The sequence below is a fragment of the Primulina tabacum genome, chromosome 15 (assembly GCF_025594145.1).
Source record: "Primulina tabacum isolate GXHZ01 chromosome 15, ASM2559414v2, whole genome shotgun sequence".
In the NCBI taxonomy this organism is placed as follows: domain Eukaryota; kingdom Viridiplantae; phylum Streptophyta; class Magnoliopsida; order Lamiales; family Gesneriaceae; genus Primulina; species Primulina tabacum.
In genome coordinates this window covers 31764796-31782080 of record NC_134564.1, presented here as the reverse complement: position 1 = coordinate 31782080, position 17285 = coordinate 31764796, and the positions used below count along the sequence as shown (strand labels likewise).

The window sequence follows — 17285 nt, the reverse complement described above, 5'->3', positions numbered from 1 at the left end:
GTTGCTATTAGCGACTGTTTTTGTCTACTATCGCCAATAGCGACGGTTAGGAATAAACCGTCGCAGATCTAGATTGGCGACGGTTTGTCAAAAACAGTCGCTAATGGCGACGGTTTGACGGAAATCCTGTCGCTAATGGCGACGGTTTTGCAAAACTCGTCGCTATGATTCTATATATACCGCGGTTCGCGAACATTTCTTCACGCGATTTTCGCCTTTCTTCTCTGGTAGTAGCGAAACTTTATCAATTTTTCGCAATTTCGGTTTTTTTTCTTTGTACTAATATTTTTTCGTATTAATTTTGTAGATTTGCTCGTCCGTGTGATCTTCCAGCGTTACGTGGATCTGCATATCTTTGCGCACGTCAGGTTTTAAAGCGTTTTCTTTACAGAAAATTAATATTTAATTTTTGCTAGTATTTTATTTATGAATTTTAGTGTAGTAGATTATTAATCTTGTAAATCATGAATGAGTTTTTTTTATTAGATAGAGTAAAAACCGTAGCAACGTTAAGCTATGGTTTTTTGGTAAATCTTCGCTTCATATAGCGACGGTTTTTCCCAAAATCATTGTTATATATAGCGACGGTCTTTTCAAAAACCGTCGCTTCATATCGTGACGGTTTTCGATATGAAGCGACGATTAAGTTAACTATCGCTTTAGGTAGCGACGGTCTCTATTTAACCGTCGCTTAATTAAACCGTCGCTAAATACATGACCGTCGCTAATTTGTAACGGTTATTGAGAAACCTTCGCTATATGAAGGCGACGCGACCTCCAGTTACGGACCACCAAACCGTCGCTATAACCGTCGCCTAACGGTTTTAGCGACGGTCATAGTCCCTTTTTTTTTGTAGTGTACGTGGCCACTTTTCGCCGGAAAAAGGTTACTAAGCGGGAGCTGGAGGAGCTTATGTGAATTGAAAATTGACTATTAGGCATAGTTTTGGTACATGAGATAAGGGAGAGATTGAAAAATAATCATCTTTATCCCATGTTTGGTACTTTTCTAAAAAGCCCATGATAATATCATGGACCCCTGATAAATAATTTTTTAGAAGGATAAAATGTCTCTTCTATTAGGTGTGATAATTTTAATTTAATGATAAAATACACTACAAAAGACTTAATTGCCTTCAATTTATAAATGATTTTTATAAATCTATGCTAGTAGGTAGAAATTAGAAAGCAAATAAATATTTTTATTTATTTTATATATTATATAATATGATAATTATATAAATGAATTCGAGATAATTATATAAATAATTTTTATAAATATCAATAAAATTATTAGTATCACTCGATTAACCTTAAAAATTGATATTTGACTTGACTCACAGAATCAAGGGATCAATTATCATATTATACAATATATAAAATTAGGTAAAAATAAATAAATCGTGCAAACACTATCGGCGCATGAACAGATAAAAAATATGAACTCTAAACAACAATTTTGAAATTATAAAATTTATTATGATAATGTTAATTTTGTCATTACAATCTAATATATAAATTTAATTACTCTTATTAAAATCATACCAAACATTAATATAATATCCTACATTTTATTTATCCTTAACTTATCCTTATATTATATATCACATGTTTATCCTATCATGTATACCAAACTATGCCTTAATGTCCTAGTCATTTTTCCATAATTTTTATTGTATTTACATGTCCAAGTAAAGAGGGAAAAAGGACAATTCATTCCCCTCCATATCTTCCAACCCAATAATACATGTATGTCTTTGTGCATTTGAACCAAAATTTTATAGTTCTTCTCGCAAGTTTTAACCAAATCAGTGTCATTCTTGATCTATCTAAAATTCAACATTTGTGAAAACCCTCGTTGATTGTTTAACACCTTCATGTTCAGCTACCTCCTTAAACTCATATAAAGCTCATTCATTAAATAAACTAATAAACATGTGCTTGTAATATTTTTTAATATTTTGTTTATATTTAAATGAGAATCAAACTGTAATTATAAGAAATAGTGATGAAATACACTGTAATTGTGATATGAATTACAAAAATAAGCAAAAAAAAGAAAGATAAAAAAAAGTAGGAATTGAACCTACAACTTGAGGCTTACTTAAGAAAGCAAGACTCTATTTGTTAAGCTACATGTGATTTACATTAAAATTTTAAGGCTTTATTAATTTATATAATTATTAAAACAGACAATGAACATCAAAAATTAGTTAGCTCTAAAAACCTTCAAAATTAATAATATAATAATATAAAAGTATAGATATTATAAATATCACGTACAAAACAAAGAAAGAATGTCATCAAAAAAATATTATATTGTAAACTTTTTCAAGATTTTAATTAAGTAAAATGTCAAAATTTTTAATATTTGTTTTTATACAACATAAGTTTAATTATTTTATCTCTTTTGTGAAAAAAAGACTTAATTATTTGCTATCTTAAAGGTAATTGCTGAATTGAAGCAGATCGAGTGAATTTGTTAGTGTAAATCGGATCTATCCGAAATACCGGATATGGTTTTAAAAAAGAAAAGATATGGGCTTAATCTTGATTTTAGAGCGGCCCAAAGTTTGTTCTAATGAGTGAAATCCAATTACAGCAACTAAATTCTTAAACGTGAAACCCTTCTTCCTTCTCTCGTTCGCCGACGGTGGAACTGGAAGCCATCGTTGCCTCGCTGGTTCAAGATCGTTCGAGTCTCATCTCTCCCTCTCTAGTTGGAGTCGCAGCAAGCCAACAACGTTCCTGTCCCCTGGTTCAAGTCGCAGCAAGCCAATCACCAGTCAAGCAATTTCCGGTAAAGTCGGAGACATATTTTAAAAAAAAAACAGATTCTAAAGTAAAACCTTGGAAGTTGAATATTATGTTATGCCCGTCTGTTCCTGCAGTTGAGGCATTTATTAGGATTCACGACAAAGGCCTAATTTATCCAGGTAATTTCACAGTGCTTGTTCAGATGTTTGAAGACATTATACAATAACTGCTACAAGCCTTTTTATATTTAGAAAAGAAGATACTGGAAATTATTTGATCATATGTGCAGTTTGCTTTTGTTAAAGGAAGTTAAGAGCTAACATATTACCTCATATCATGTCTACTTGTATAATATCTATGCATATTTTCCAGTTAGTTGTTGATTACAGGAGAAACCTATTGATTTTCTTCTTACTATATTTTAAAATTGGTATTTTTGTTTATAATTTACTCAGTTTATGCTAGATGGGTTTGGACTCCTGTAGGAAAAACCTATGTTGTGAATTGGAGTGAGATCAATTGCTTTTCTTTGCTTCATTATTGAAATGTTCGTAACTGTATGAATTGACATTGAATCGATTTAGAATTTTGTCATTTTGTGTTTCATACCCTGTATTATACTTGATAACAAAGATTTTGTTGCAGGTTCTTACATGGTCAATTGGTCCCCTAATTTGCAAACGGAAGTTTCTGATTTGGTATGCAAGTGCCAGTCTCATGAAATGTTTTGGTTTCTGCTGTTAAGTGATGCCTTGATGTTCAAAGCTGCCCTCTTTTCTTATCTATGCTTGTTCTCTCATTATTTCTGCTGTTAAGTGATGCCAGTCTCATGAAATGTAAGATTTTTTTTTTTTGAAAAAGACTACTACCCGAACCAAAGTCGGGTTGGGTTCGAGTAGTAAAAATACTGCCCAAACCAGAGTCCGGCCGGATTCGGGTAGTATAAACACTCCCCAACAAAATGGGTACCCAATCCAAAAAATCCCACCCGTGCCCGCCTCTAAATTGAAGAATATTGTGTTTTTGGTGTAATTTGAATTTTTATTATAAAGTTTTTTAATCACGAGGTTTATTAGTAGAAGAAACGAAAAAAGAACTATTTATGGACCATAATTAAGATCGAAAAGCCCTAGCAATTTTATAGACTCGCTGAAATCCTTGAAGACAAAGAAAGTGTTGATTTTGGCGATTTAGTGAGGTAATTGACAACGGATTGATGAATAATATCAGTGAATTACTAATATTCAGGACGCATAATGGACGAAGCAATGGAGCAGTTCCAACAGGGACTTGCAGAAGTTGAAATCGAAGCTGAAAATCTTCTATTGGCGCGTCATGAGGTACTTGGAAATTACATAATGCATCTAGTTTTTCAGAGAAAAAGGCTTATTTTATGATAATGGTGGTTGCAGTTGGTTGAGATTGATAGAGTGAGAAATGGTAATAGGGAAGCCTTATCGGCGCTAAGAAAGAGGGCTAGAACGACAAAGGCCAGTGTTCCTCTGCCTTTCGAGTCGATGATGAGGGATATCGAATCAAGGCCACTGATTAAAGAGGTCTGTGCGACCTGTGGTGATCACAATTCGAGGGAAAAAACATGGTTTATGTTCCCCGGAACTGATGTATTTGCCACAGTGCCATTTCACGCCGCTCATACCATTTTAGAGACAGGTAGTTGTGGAGCCTTTTGGCAATGAATTATTTGTTATAATAGTTTCGTGTTTTTGGAGTGAATTATTTCATCTTTTAAGATCTATCTCAAGTTATTCTACAAAGTTGTTTTTATGTTTTCCACTGTATGGAGAGTTACCCAGATTCGGGAGATTAGAGCTGTTGTTTATCTAACAGAAGGCATGATTGACTGAATGGTTCTTGCTCGTTTTCTGGCGACGCACATTGGAGATTTTTTCTAGTTGATGGTACTTCAGTAGGCGGCAGTAGCAGCGTTTCCTTCGGCATATGATTGATGGAGGGAATAAGTTAGAGAAGTGTGGAAGAAGAGAGAGAGTTGTGTGGCATTGTGCAGGGATTTTCTTGTGGACTTCGGAAAGACCTGCACTGCTTCTCCCTCTTGGATGCTCATATCGTCAATGAAAAAGAGGAATAGAACCTAGTGGTAGGGCAGTGGTGAGGAGATAGAGCAGGGGGAGGGAGAATAGGACTTGACTGGTGACTGGGAAAAAAAGAAGATTTTGGGTCAAAACAATTGGGCTGCCATTCAATCAGGGTAATCTTGGGCAAATATGAGAGGAATTCTAAATGGGGGTTAACTTACAAAAGAAAAGTGAAAGAGGTTAAGAATCAAGAAATTTCTTTGTTAGGCTCATTTACGTAACTATAGCTAGTAATTCTCTCATGAAATTTGAGCACCGAACATCGTTTACATCAAAATCTGACCTGGAAACATTAAGATGACATTTGCTGATGCAAGGGTTATGTTAGGATTTGCTTCTTCTAGGGAGCTGACCTCCTGGAGAAATCAGAAGAAGAGGCTTCAAATAAAATTGGATAAACTAGAAAGACATGATCACTTAAAATGAAACAGCAACATTGGCCTCATAATCGTTGAAAAATGGAAAAAGGTTCGAATAGATTGCTGGAATAATATTGAGGGTGAACAATCATCATTAGGACAATTATGATCCATGGAACAAAGCCTGATGTATTGCATACTGAATAATACCATCTAAATGACTAAATTTTCGAATTTTTTCTTAGCACTTGACTGTGTGAAATGTTTTCTTTTTAACACTTGGGATAAAGGAAGGGAAGATAACTTCTGATAGTAGTTTGTGTTACGGTTTGTTGGAAAAAGCTTATTTTGTGCTGCAGGAATCATGGGGACATAAGGAGATAAAGCTGCCATGACAAAAGAATGATCTTAATCGAAAGATATTTTAATAAAATATGATGTCCCAGTTTCGATAGGCTTTACACATATATTATATGAGCGTGTAACTTAGTACTTCCTTTTCTTGACCATCTATTTTATCCCCAAGTCTTGAGGGAAAGTATGTTCATGCTGGATGTGGTGTTTCTAAGCATGCCATTTAACATATTAGTACTTGATTCTCATCTTTACTGGCTGTGATTTTCGACATTACTTCAGTGCTAATCGGGGTTCTTGTTCTTCTTCCTCACTCTGATGGCTTCAATATTTTGTAGATCAAGCTCGCCTTGATTATGAATCTAAGAAACTTCAAAGCTATGTGAAAGAGAAATCCTTCTTAATTTCAGAAAAAGGTGTTCTTTCTGATAAAATCAGTCCAGGTGTGTTGAGATCTCTAGTGACCTTGTCTGACAAGCCGAAGTAAGTTTTACTCTAAAGATTAAGTTTTACTCAGTAGCTAATCTTTAGCATCTCTTCAGATGTTAACATCTTTGTCTCAATGTGAATAAATTATGGTTACTTTTTTGGTTGTTTTGATCCAGGATCATAGAGAAAGATTGATCCATTGCAGTTCTATGGACTTGAATTTTCCTGATTTGGTATGTCGATTAAATCTAAACGTCCATCTGCCCCTTTTTCTTCTGTTAGTTTATTCTTGAACCAAGGAAATTGAGTAAGCTTAAATCTGTCCACACCCCCCCCTCCCCCCGAGGACATTATAGAGTAAACACTGTAGCATTTGAATGTTTCCAATGTTATCTTATCTCGTGTGTAGACCATTACACTCATGTGTGACCTCCTAACAGAGTATACCTAAGCGTCTATATTAGGATCCACTTGTCTTTTTCTTGTTACCCCAGCAATCTGTTATTGCATGCCATGGTTTGTGACTGTGTGGCAAGATCTATTTTCCTTCTGAGCTCTGTGTGTTTTTTTTTACTCTTTAAGTCCATGGTGGTGTATAGACCGGTATACTTTTGGTTATACAGTAGGGTATAAAATTAATAATAAAATTAAATCAACAATACTGATAAATAATAAATTTATATAACATGTGCTCGAGATTTTTTTCATTTTTTTATTTTTTTACGATGATGATAAAAATAAAAACGTTATAGTTACATGACGATTATCAAATTAAATAATAATAAAAATAAATAAATAAAAAAACTCAAGGTATGTGCAATATTGCATTTTCCATAATTTTTGGCGAGCTTTGTTTGATGTGAAATGGGCATTAACCGTTGCACGTGTCTAGCACGGAGGATGAAACTCTGAATTTTTTTTTTATTACAAGTGATGTTTTACGTATAAATTTAATAATAAATAATATTAATTTGATAAGACCACAAAATATTTGTAAACCTTTTTTTCTAACCTAAACAATAGGTCAATCTATATTCGCGTTTTTTTATAAAATAATCGGTCAATCATTTCACTTGAAAATAAAAAATAAGAGATCCATCAATATTTTTTTTATTTTATAATAAACATCTTATACAAACATATAAAACTTCCGCTTCGTCCCAGACAACATCACTGTCATCGTCTCTCCCCTGAAGAACACCACAAAATCAAAATTAATAATGCTCTTCTAAGTGGACAATTAGGGCTAGGGCTAACAACCACGTGTCAATCATGTAGGCATGCCACGTATGTGTAGGCTGTGAGTCAACATCCACCATTTTCCGTCACAAAAACTCTATTGGGTGAATGAAGAACCTCAACCAACAAATGGAAAAGAGGGAGGAGATGAATATTTTAGGACAACAGAACCGGGATCCGACCTGTTTGGGGAGTGTATTAAGTAATGAAAACGGGTCTCGAGACAGATACCAATAACAATTTTAGATGTGTAAGTATATTTTTATATATACTTTTATAATAATAGGACAAACTACATTTAACAAATATTATCTCATCTTTATGTTTATACGAGCATGTTTTATGATATAAGTAAGTCTTTTGTGAGACGATCTCACGAATCTTTACATGTGAGACGGGTCAACCTTACCGATATTCACAACAAAAAGCAACACTCTTAGCATAAAAATTAATATTTTTTCATGGATGACCCAAATAAGATATCCGTATCAGAAAATACGACCCGTGAAACCGTCTCAGACAAGTTTTTGTCTTATGATATTTGGTAATGAGAAAGAATTTCAAGAAAAATGTTTCGATTAATTAATTTGATTTAGTTAATTTTGCAATGAGAATCTCGATTTGAATTGTTTTGTTTAATTTTTTTTTTTATGATTGTGTTAACTAAAAATTAGACATATCAAATAAAGTATACATATAATTTTTTGACCAATTTAATAGGTCCAGCACATTCTACTTTGGATATTGGTAAGTTGGATATATGTTTGAGTTCTAACGAGTAGAAGAGAGTACATGTCTTTAAAAATTTTAACGGCTCGGGTTTCGGGTCCTTGTGAAACCGCCCTGTTGTCATTCCTAAATATGAAAAAAAAAATACGTATATTATCTTATAAAAAAGAATTAATGGAATATTTGTTAAATGATCAATGAATCTATATACAATTTCCCTTCTATTATAATTATTCTTTACCTCAAATATTCGTTTTATGTATGAAAACATAAATTCAGATTTTGGGAAATTGAATTTCGGTGATATATGTATTTTTTTTTTATACAGTTTTGATCATTTACATTATCAACTTTAATTTCAAAGTTAGTCATGTATTTTTCGATTTTAACATCTTTTTCAGTGAGAATGTTGATTTGACACTATACATATCATCGTAACATTGACATCATGATGTTAAAAAGGCTATATTTTTTTTTAAAAAAAAAGAGTGGACTAAAATTTAAATTTGACAACACATATCAAAAACCGCAAAGAGTCAAAGCGTATATATGTGATCCTACCAAAAGTGTAATTTTCACCAATATTTGACATATTACGTTATAGGAAGAACTTGTTATAAAAGTCGAACATGTGAGAAATCTACATACATAATATCTATTTCGAAAGAAAAACCTATGATTGAGATAGATTCATAAATACTTTCAATGAATCTGGAAAAGTTATCAGATTTAGGTACTATGAATATTTCACATTCTTTTGAAGAAAAAGTCGAGCTAGCATTAAGTTCTCGATCGAACAGACCAAGCCATTGTAATGGGACACAGACAAAACCCGTGTAAAAATAAACCTTAGTCTCTCGATGTTATAAAACATCGTTAATTAATTACAAAACATTAATTAATTAATATTTTGAAAAAGAAACGTGTTCTTTCAATATTCCACCAAGTTGCTCTAAATAATGCAGGAGGGACGTTGGATGTCATGACACGCACGAATTTATTCAAATAAAACAGATTAATATATAAAAGTACGTAGTCAATTGCGATGATTAAAGCTGAATATAAACATATTTTAACAATATTTTACGTATCTGTATACACTTCCAACATGCGCAGATAAAGATCTTGAATATATTATAAATAATTATATCGTAATTAAGGCAATCATGAAACTAAGTGTATATTTGTAAAGGATGAGAATAATCAATATGTGTATCTTCTTCTAAAATACTCAAGCTACAAATATAATTTGCACTACTTTTACAATTTATCGTAATTTTCATTAGAAATATTGTTAACATGCATGCGTTAGATATTAATCTCGTACTAAATTACACTTTACAAAATTTAAATTCACACCCAAATTATAAAGTTCCAACTAAATTATATTAAGTTTAATACATGTCACGATACAACATTGATATCTATTAAATGAAACACCAAAAGTAGGACAACCCCTGAGCTATCAATATTATATTATCATGCATTACAATTTATTACTGTCACATAAAAACTTTTATAAGACGATCTCACGAATTAATTTTGTGAAGCAAATATCTTATTTGGATCATCCATGAAAAGTATTATTTTTTATTCTAAAAAACATTACTTCTTATCGTAAATATGATAGAGTTACTGATTTCACGAAAAACTTGCTAGGTATGTATTTACATGAACGACATATATCTTAAATAGTTAAATTGGCGTGCTTCCTTGATTGAATTAGCATATAACATCCTTGAGAAGCTTATACCTACGGGTGGCGGGCCGAGGCGACGTGATTTTTCCCGCGGCGGCCTTCTCCGTGGAGGCAGTAGTCCTGCCCTCGTGGCGAACGTGTTGCTTGATTTTATCGCCGGAATAGGGCGACCGCACTTCATTGGCATATCCGGATTTATAACTTGTTGAAGATGAAGAGTTTGCACTCCTTGGTGATGAATTCTTTTGCTCATATTGGCACCAATCGCACATTTCAATAGGACCCGCTAGTTCACTGTAAAAGTTGCTGCAGTACCTATCACATATCCATCCACAAAATAAATATCAGTACATATTATTTTTTCCAAGAGTTGTAATAATTACTTGATTAGAAAATGGATTAGGCGACATAATCACACGGGATTTCTTTAATTATAACAATTAAATATGTCTGTCGCTGTGTGTGATCAAGTCAGAATGATGATGCTTGATAAGCTAGCAATGATGTATAAAATAGTACTTCTTTCCTTTCCCTACCAGAAAACCATATATGATATCAAACGAGAATATTGTTTTTGTAAGAAAACATGTCAGACAAATGGAAAAAACAATCAAAATAACTATAAAAAAAAAAGTGGACCTCAAAACACCACTAGTGAGAATCATCATATTTTGATGAATCGGTCGAGTATTGCTCCCGACAACAGGAAAAAAAAATACGACTGAAAAATTAAAGACTGTAATAAATTTCTTGTTTTAAATTAAAGTGAATGATTTCTGGGATTGCTCAATCTGGACAAAAAAAAACATATGTGTGTGTGTGTGTGTGTGTGTGTGGAGAGATAGAGGCGGAGTACGAGTGTTGGAAGCGGTTGCGACAGCGTGAGCAGCGGAAGAGCTTGTCCTGGAAGCCGACGTCGCCGCACATAGAGCACACAGTCTGGAGATCCACCATTTTTTTTTTTGCTCAGCTGATCGACGAAGAAATATTTAGTTATATATATATATATATATATATATATATATATATATATAGGCCAGTCGTCGGAGGAAGAAATTAATTATGCATAATATACATGTTTTTTTAGTCGGTTAGGAGTATCTCTGATATTTATAGTCCCACATGAATTAAAAAATAAAATATAGAATTGGCTTTTTATGTGGAAATATTATTTATGATGCCGACCTGAATAAGAAAAATTATATCACCACAGTCAATTAATATTTATATAATTTCTTTCAAAAAGTCGCAATTTATATACTCCAAGTAGATTTTGGAATCACGACTCCTTTGTCTAATGTCACCGAGATGTTACGTTAGTACGCTGATGTTCGCGGGGCTTTGAATTAATTATCAATTTCAAGTTTAAATATTTGATAAATATGTTTATGAATAAATTAAAACTGTAAAAAATGTTTTAATTGCTCAGATAAATATGTACGAGACGATCTCACGGATCCATATATTAATGACTCAACGTATAATAATTTTGTATTGATAGATAGACCACAGGTTGCTTGTGGTTGGAGACAGGTGCGAGTGAGGCTTAGTGTGGATGAAATGAAAGGACAATTTTGTCCTTGTTTAATTTATTATTTCCTTTTATGAGACAGAAAGTTTGTACCTTCCAAAGAGCGTGAGGCACCGCTTCGTTTTTTGATTATGTCTTTTGTGAGTTTCATGAAGTTTTATTTGTGACACGGTCTTACGAAGTTTTATATGTGAGATGTGTCAACCGTCAATCCTCCCGATATTCACAATAAAAAGTAACACTCGTAGCATAAAAAATAATATTTTTTCATGTATTACACAAATAAGATATATGTCTTACAAAATACGATCCATGAGACCATCCCATATAATTTTTGTCTCGTTTCTTTCATTGTCAAAAGGATGGCAATCAATTATTTTAATCGTGTCCACATCACATGTATTGGATACTCACTTAATTCAGGTTTTAAAAAAATTTAAAATATTTTTTAATAAATATAATTGAAAATTATATATTTTTTGTTTTACGATAAATTTAGTCCAGTAATGTATATTTTTTTTTCTAATTTTAATCGTTTTTCATCGAAATAACGACATCATTACAAAATTGTTGATGCAAATTATCCAAGGATGCGACAAAAAATGGAGAACTTGCAAATTACTTACAAAGGACATAATTTCCAACCCCCCCAAAAAAAAAAAACTCTTGCTCTTCTTTACTATAAACCTCTTCGAAAAACTATATTTACCAATTTTAATGAATGTCCAAATTTATCCATCCAAGAAATTTAATAATTAATGTTCAAAAAATAAACTGTTCTCTCGGAAACTTCCTACGTTATCTTAACATGAAAGCAAAACGTATAAACAAAAACTTGTGTGAGGCGGATTTCTTATTTGAGTCATCTTTGAAAATGTATTACTTTTTATACTAAGGATGCGTTTGGTTGAGGTGATAAGGTGGGTTTATGAATTTTTAACCCACCTTATCCCATGTTTGGTACGATTTTTATTTAACAAATCAATCCCTCTTATAAATGATTAGGTTATATTAATTGAGATAAAATAATCACTTCTCACCCCAGGATTATTTATCATACTCTTAATCCATCCTATTTTTTCAATTTTACCTTTCTCCTAAATCCAAACTCGCCACCACTTCCCTCCACCGACCGCCGACCGACCACCCCTGCCGCCGGCCGACCCCTGCCGCCCGCCGCCGACCACCGTCGGCCGTCACCGGACGCCGACCGCCGCCTCACGCCGCCAACTTTGCCGGCCGCCGACCATCGCCGATCACCCCCTCCGACCCCTGCCAGCCGCCGACCGCCCCCTCCTCCTGTCGCCCGCCTCCGGCCGGCAATCACATCGCCGGCTGATCACCACCGTCGCAAAAGTTGGAGGGAAATTTTGTCAATTCATTAAAAGATTATTATTTATCTATTCTTAATAATCATACAAAACATAATATTATTTTATCATTATCTACTTCAATCATTCTTTTTATCATTTATCTCTTAATCACTTCATAATTTTATCTTCCAACCAAACGTAGCCTAAGAGACCGTCTCATAAGAGACCGTCTCATAAGAGACCTGCTCAAACGTATAATTAACGTCAAATTTACAAAAAGAACTTTTAACGTATATTAGATGCACATACAAACATATATGTTCTGTGCGATAGTTTAATGTTAATCAAGAAAACATTACACATTTTCAAATATAAAAATGATTTGTTTAAATTAAGTTGGATACTTTAGAATTATAAGATAAGAAATTGCGGTCAACTTGGTATCATTAGTTGTCATGGTAATGATAATAATTATACAGTTGGGATACAATTGTCGTTTAATCTTTATTTATTGGGAACTAAAAACATTAAAACTGCCGAGAATTTAAAGTACGGTGTGTTTTCACTTCAAACCTTTTAATAATTATTATATTATATATCATGAGTAAGTTTTTCGTGAGATAGTATCATATATCTATTTTTTCGATTTATATTTAAGATAAAAAATAATAACTTTTTACATAAAAATTGATATTTTCATAAAATAGCTCGAGTTTGAGATCAGTTTCATAAATTTAATTTGTGTGACTGTTTAAGGAGTTTTTGTGAAAAATTATTATCACATCATTACTTAGTATAATTATATCTTAATAATTTGTTTTAATAATTATTGATTTTTTTGTATGGTCATAAAAATAATTAAATATTTAATGGGAAAAAAACTAGGAGGAAATTGTTTGTAAAACTTGTGTGAGATTGTCTCACAGATCATATTTTGTGAGACGAATTTCTTATTTTGGTCATCCATGAAAAAATATTATTTTTTATGCTAAGAGTATTATTTTTTATTGTGAATATCGATAGTGTTGACTCGTCTCACAGATAAAGATTCGTGAGATCGTCTCACAATAGAACTACTCTACTTAAAATATTAGTACATCAAATCATGAGAATAATCGATTAATTATAACGTGCGTGTATTGAAAGTTTAAGGATAATTATTCCCAAACTCGATATTTTATGAACTAGTGGTTTCTAATTAATAATTCTTAAGAAGGAATAATTTAAAGTTGAATATGACTCTTGTGAGACGGTCTCACGAATCTTTATCTGTGAGACGAGTAAATCTTACCGATATTCACAATAAAAAGTAATACTCTTAACATAAAAAGTAATAATTTTTCATGGATGATCCAAATAAGAGATCTGTCTCACAAATACGACCCGTGAGACCGTTTCACACAAGTTTTTGCCTTTAAAATTTAAGAAATAAAACTCTGGCATTGTGAAAAGGAGATTAATTAACGTATGGAATTTGGTCGTAATTAATGATGATTAAAAAAAAGGTCGAATGATTCGAACGAATGACTCCATTCATAGGATTTACCATGTAGACCTTGCAATTTGAATTTATTTATTAATTTTTAATTAATAAAGGGATTAGTTTGAATTTAATTGTAAATGATCAAATCTTCACTGTAATACACAACACACTAGAGACAGGGAAGACGCGATAAGCACAAAATGGGACCCAATAACTTTCATTAATGGGCCATTCACTTTTTACGAAATTTTATTTATTTAAAAAAAGGAATTTATTTGATTTTTATATTTTTCATTAAAAAGGATATACAAAGGTTTTTAATTAAATTTTAAAATCCAAATCAATATTGTTCACGTCGAGTATTGCACTTTTCAATTAATAAAATAGTATTAATAAAAAATACATCAGAAATAACTATAAGAAATGAGAAGTTCATACCTATAAGATCAATCAAAGAAATCGGTTAAGGATGCACAATAAAATATTAGAATGAGGGAAAATAGTTGTTTTCTTAAGATCGATTTTTAGAATTATAATTTTTCATATTTTAAAATTTAAAAACATTATCCATAATAACATTGGATGAATACTTAGGAAACAAATTATCATATTTAATTACATTAATTTATATCACATTCTTAAATTTATTGAGTCGTATAATAAAAAGTCTAAAAAAAATTATTTGGATTTGAGGGACTATATGAAAGAAGAGTACGTCTCATGTGAGACGGTCTCACGAATCTTTATCTGTGAAACAGGGTCGACCCTACCGATATTCACAATAAAAAGTAATATTATTAGCATAAAAAGTAATATTTTTTAATGGATGACCCAAATAAGATATTTGTCTCACAAAATACGACCCGTGAGACCGTCTCACACAAGTTTTTTGCCATGAAAGAATAATTTGAAATAACACTTACTCAAAATTTATTATCGATATTAGAATCATTATCAAGTGAATTTACTCATATAATCAATAAATTTGTGATTATATATATTTAAAATCCTTAATGGATTGCAACTTTATAATATAATATCACTCCTTGGTTCACTTGCATGTGGTGGCCCTTCATCTTTTGAAAAGAAAAAAAAATCAACAATTATGCACTTTAGGGGAAGCTTTGTTTGAAGAAAGCAGCACCACATTTGGGGAAACGGTGGACCCGATTGGTTCACTTTCAATCGGGCTTATAAAGATTTTGGTTCATAGGCCTAATTTGACACCATAACCAAATGGGCCCATTGCGACGAAGCTCACGAAACACGGACTGTGTTATGGACCGTTGGATGCGTTCGTAATCGTGGATGTGATGATGCAAGCCTCCAAATCCTTCTTATATAAAATATTGTATGTATACTTGACAGGGACATTTTAATATATATATATATAGTTTTGACATATTGTTTATATGTTGTATTTATTTCTGTGTCCATCAATGATGTATTATTCATCATTTGCATTATGACAATTAAGAAAATTTATGTATTGTTTTTGATATTGAAACGTTCATTTCCACCTTGCTGACAACTTTTTTCGAGCCTAACTGATTTCAATGTCTACTGTCAGTTGGGCTCTTAAGCTAGACCGATCATTCAGCTGGGCTCGTCAGCTAGACTGAACCAAATTGATGAGGTCTACATAGTCTATGCAAAAATAGTTTCATCGTCATTTATCAGTAGTTTAAATCATCTTCTTAAATTCGTAACACATATTGAATCATTTTATTTGGATAACCGATTTGATCAGGCTGACCAAAATACCGTAATTGTTTATGTCCAACTGATCTTTTCTGAACAGCCAAACTGATGAGCTTTGCCTAGTAACATCTGATTTTGACCAACTGATGTGAAATACAACTTGTACATAATTGAGTTTTCTGTTTAGTGGTTTAACAACTGGTAATTTGCTTTACTAAACTGTGAGATATCGTTGAAAAACTCAAGCTCGCCAGATTTTCAGTTTGGCTAAATTCAAGTTTCATCTTTCATTTTGAGTTAATAACTTCACACTTGAGTAAAAATGTTAGAAACATAATAATTTTTTTTTTGTTATCATGAAAATCAAGATTATTAGAGTTTCTGAACCCAACAAAATCTATGAACACGAATTATCACGTGCATGTATTGTTAGTTTGAATTAAAATCAATCGGAGTTAAATTAAAATCATTACAGAAATTTTTATTTCCCAAACTAGGAAACATCGTTTTCTTTTATTCTTTTTAATTTCAAGTGGAGGTGGGGTAAATCTCAGACCGAGACATCTCAATATATTGAGAAGCAACATGACAACGGAGCCAAAGGCTAGTGACATGAACATCATTTTTTCAATACAAGTGATCGATCTAAAGATCCTACCCATCGCCCGTTTGATCATGATAGGGGTGTGTAGTCCAGTTCTTAGACTAATAATTGGTCATGAAATCGGACGGAGTTGAATGGAGCTTCCAGTTGGTTCAGCTAATTCGAGTTAATTGATTTTATCATGAGATGTTAGACTTTCGAAATAATAGGATTTTAGAATAAACAATCTGCAGCCCAAATTCAACATATCCGTGGATAACAAAACATAGGAATGTTTGATCATGGGGAAAAACAAATAAAAGATTCAAACAAGCAGTAACAAAAATTCCCGCGCTATGTATACCAGTCTTCTTCAAACGTTACAGTTCGATTGCAGGTATATAAAAGAACTAGCTCGAGTCAAATACTACTGGAACTCGGATTTCCTTGGTCCGAAACTCGGAAACCAAAAATTTTGAGGAGATCCGATTCATTTTGTTCGAACTTAATTATCAAATTCTGTGAAACAAAAAATTGGATTATGACTCGTGTTCATGAGCTTGTTTGATATCACTTATATTATAAAGTGTTCATAAACATATTGAAGCTGGTGAACCACTGAGACTTTTATGCTTGATGTTAGTGTAACTGAAGACATAATCTTTTGGTCGAATTCAATAATTTTCATTACTAACTGAAGAATATTTGAGCCAGCTCGACCCTTCGTAACTTAGGCACGAGATGGTATCATTTTGTGCATGTACTCTAGCTAGTTGACATACTTGCGCTGTAATCAACAGTCTTATCTCAGTTACTTCAGCTCACACTTTTTTCGATTCTTTGGCCATGCCCATTCATGTGTATTTATATATCAAAACAAAGACGACTAATAGATCTTCAATTTACTGAAAATGGTAAAATAGGCAAATACATTCGACTTTGATTCTATCCAATGAAGTTTAGAATAATTCTGATAAATTTAGGAACATTTATT

General features: G+C 32.4%; 1 protein-coding gene across 5 annotated transcripts; it reads left to right on the top strand.

Annotated features, from left to right (window-relative positions):
• The first annotated feature begins 324 nt into the window (after positions 1–324).
• LOC142526936 (uncharacterized) lies at positions 325–6501 on the top strand. Of its 5 annotated transcripts, XM_075631616.1 has the most exons (7): positions 2583–2800; positions 2892–2936; positions 3403–3455; positions 4006–4097; positions 4170–4428; positions 5923–6067; positions 6190–6501. In XM_075631616.1, exons 4-7 carry the CDS (start codon positions 4014–4016, stop codon positions 6206–6208), a joined length of 507 nt encoding a protein of 168 aa, XP_075487731.1. In that variant the 5' UTR covers positions 2583–2800; positions 2892–2936; positions 3403–3455; positions 4006–4013; the 3' UTR covers positions 6209–6501. The 5 variants fall into 5 exon arrangements, with proteins under 5 accessions (XP_075487733.1, XP_075487734.1, XP_075487730.1 ...); XM_075631618.1 differs by lacking the exons at positions 2583–2800; positions 2892–2936 and adding an exon at positions 325–368; XM_075631619.1 differs by lacking the exon at positions 3403–3455 and having other exon boundaries at positions 2582–2800.
• The last annotated feature ends 10784 nt before the right edge of the window (positions 6502–17285 follow it).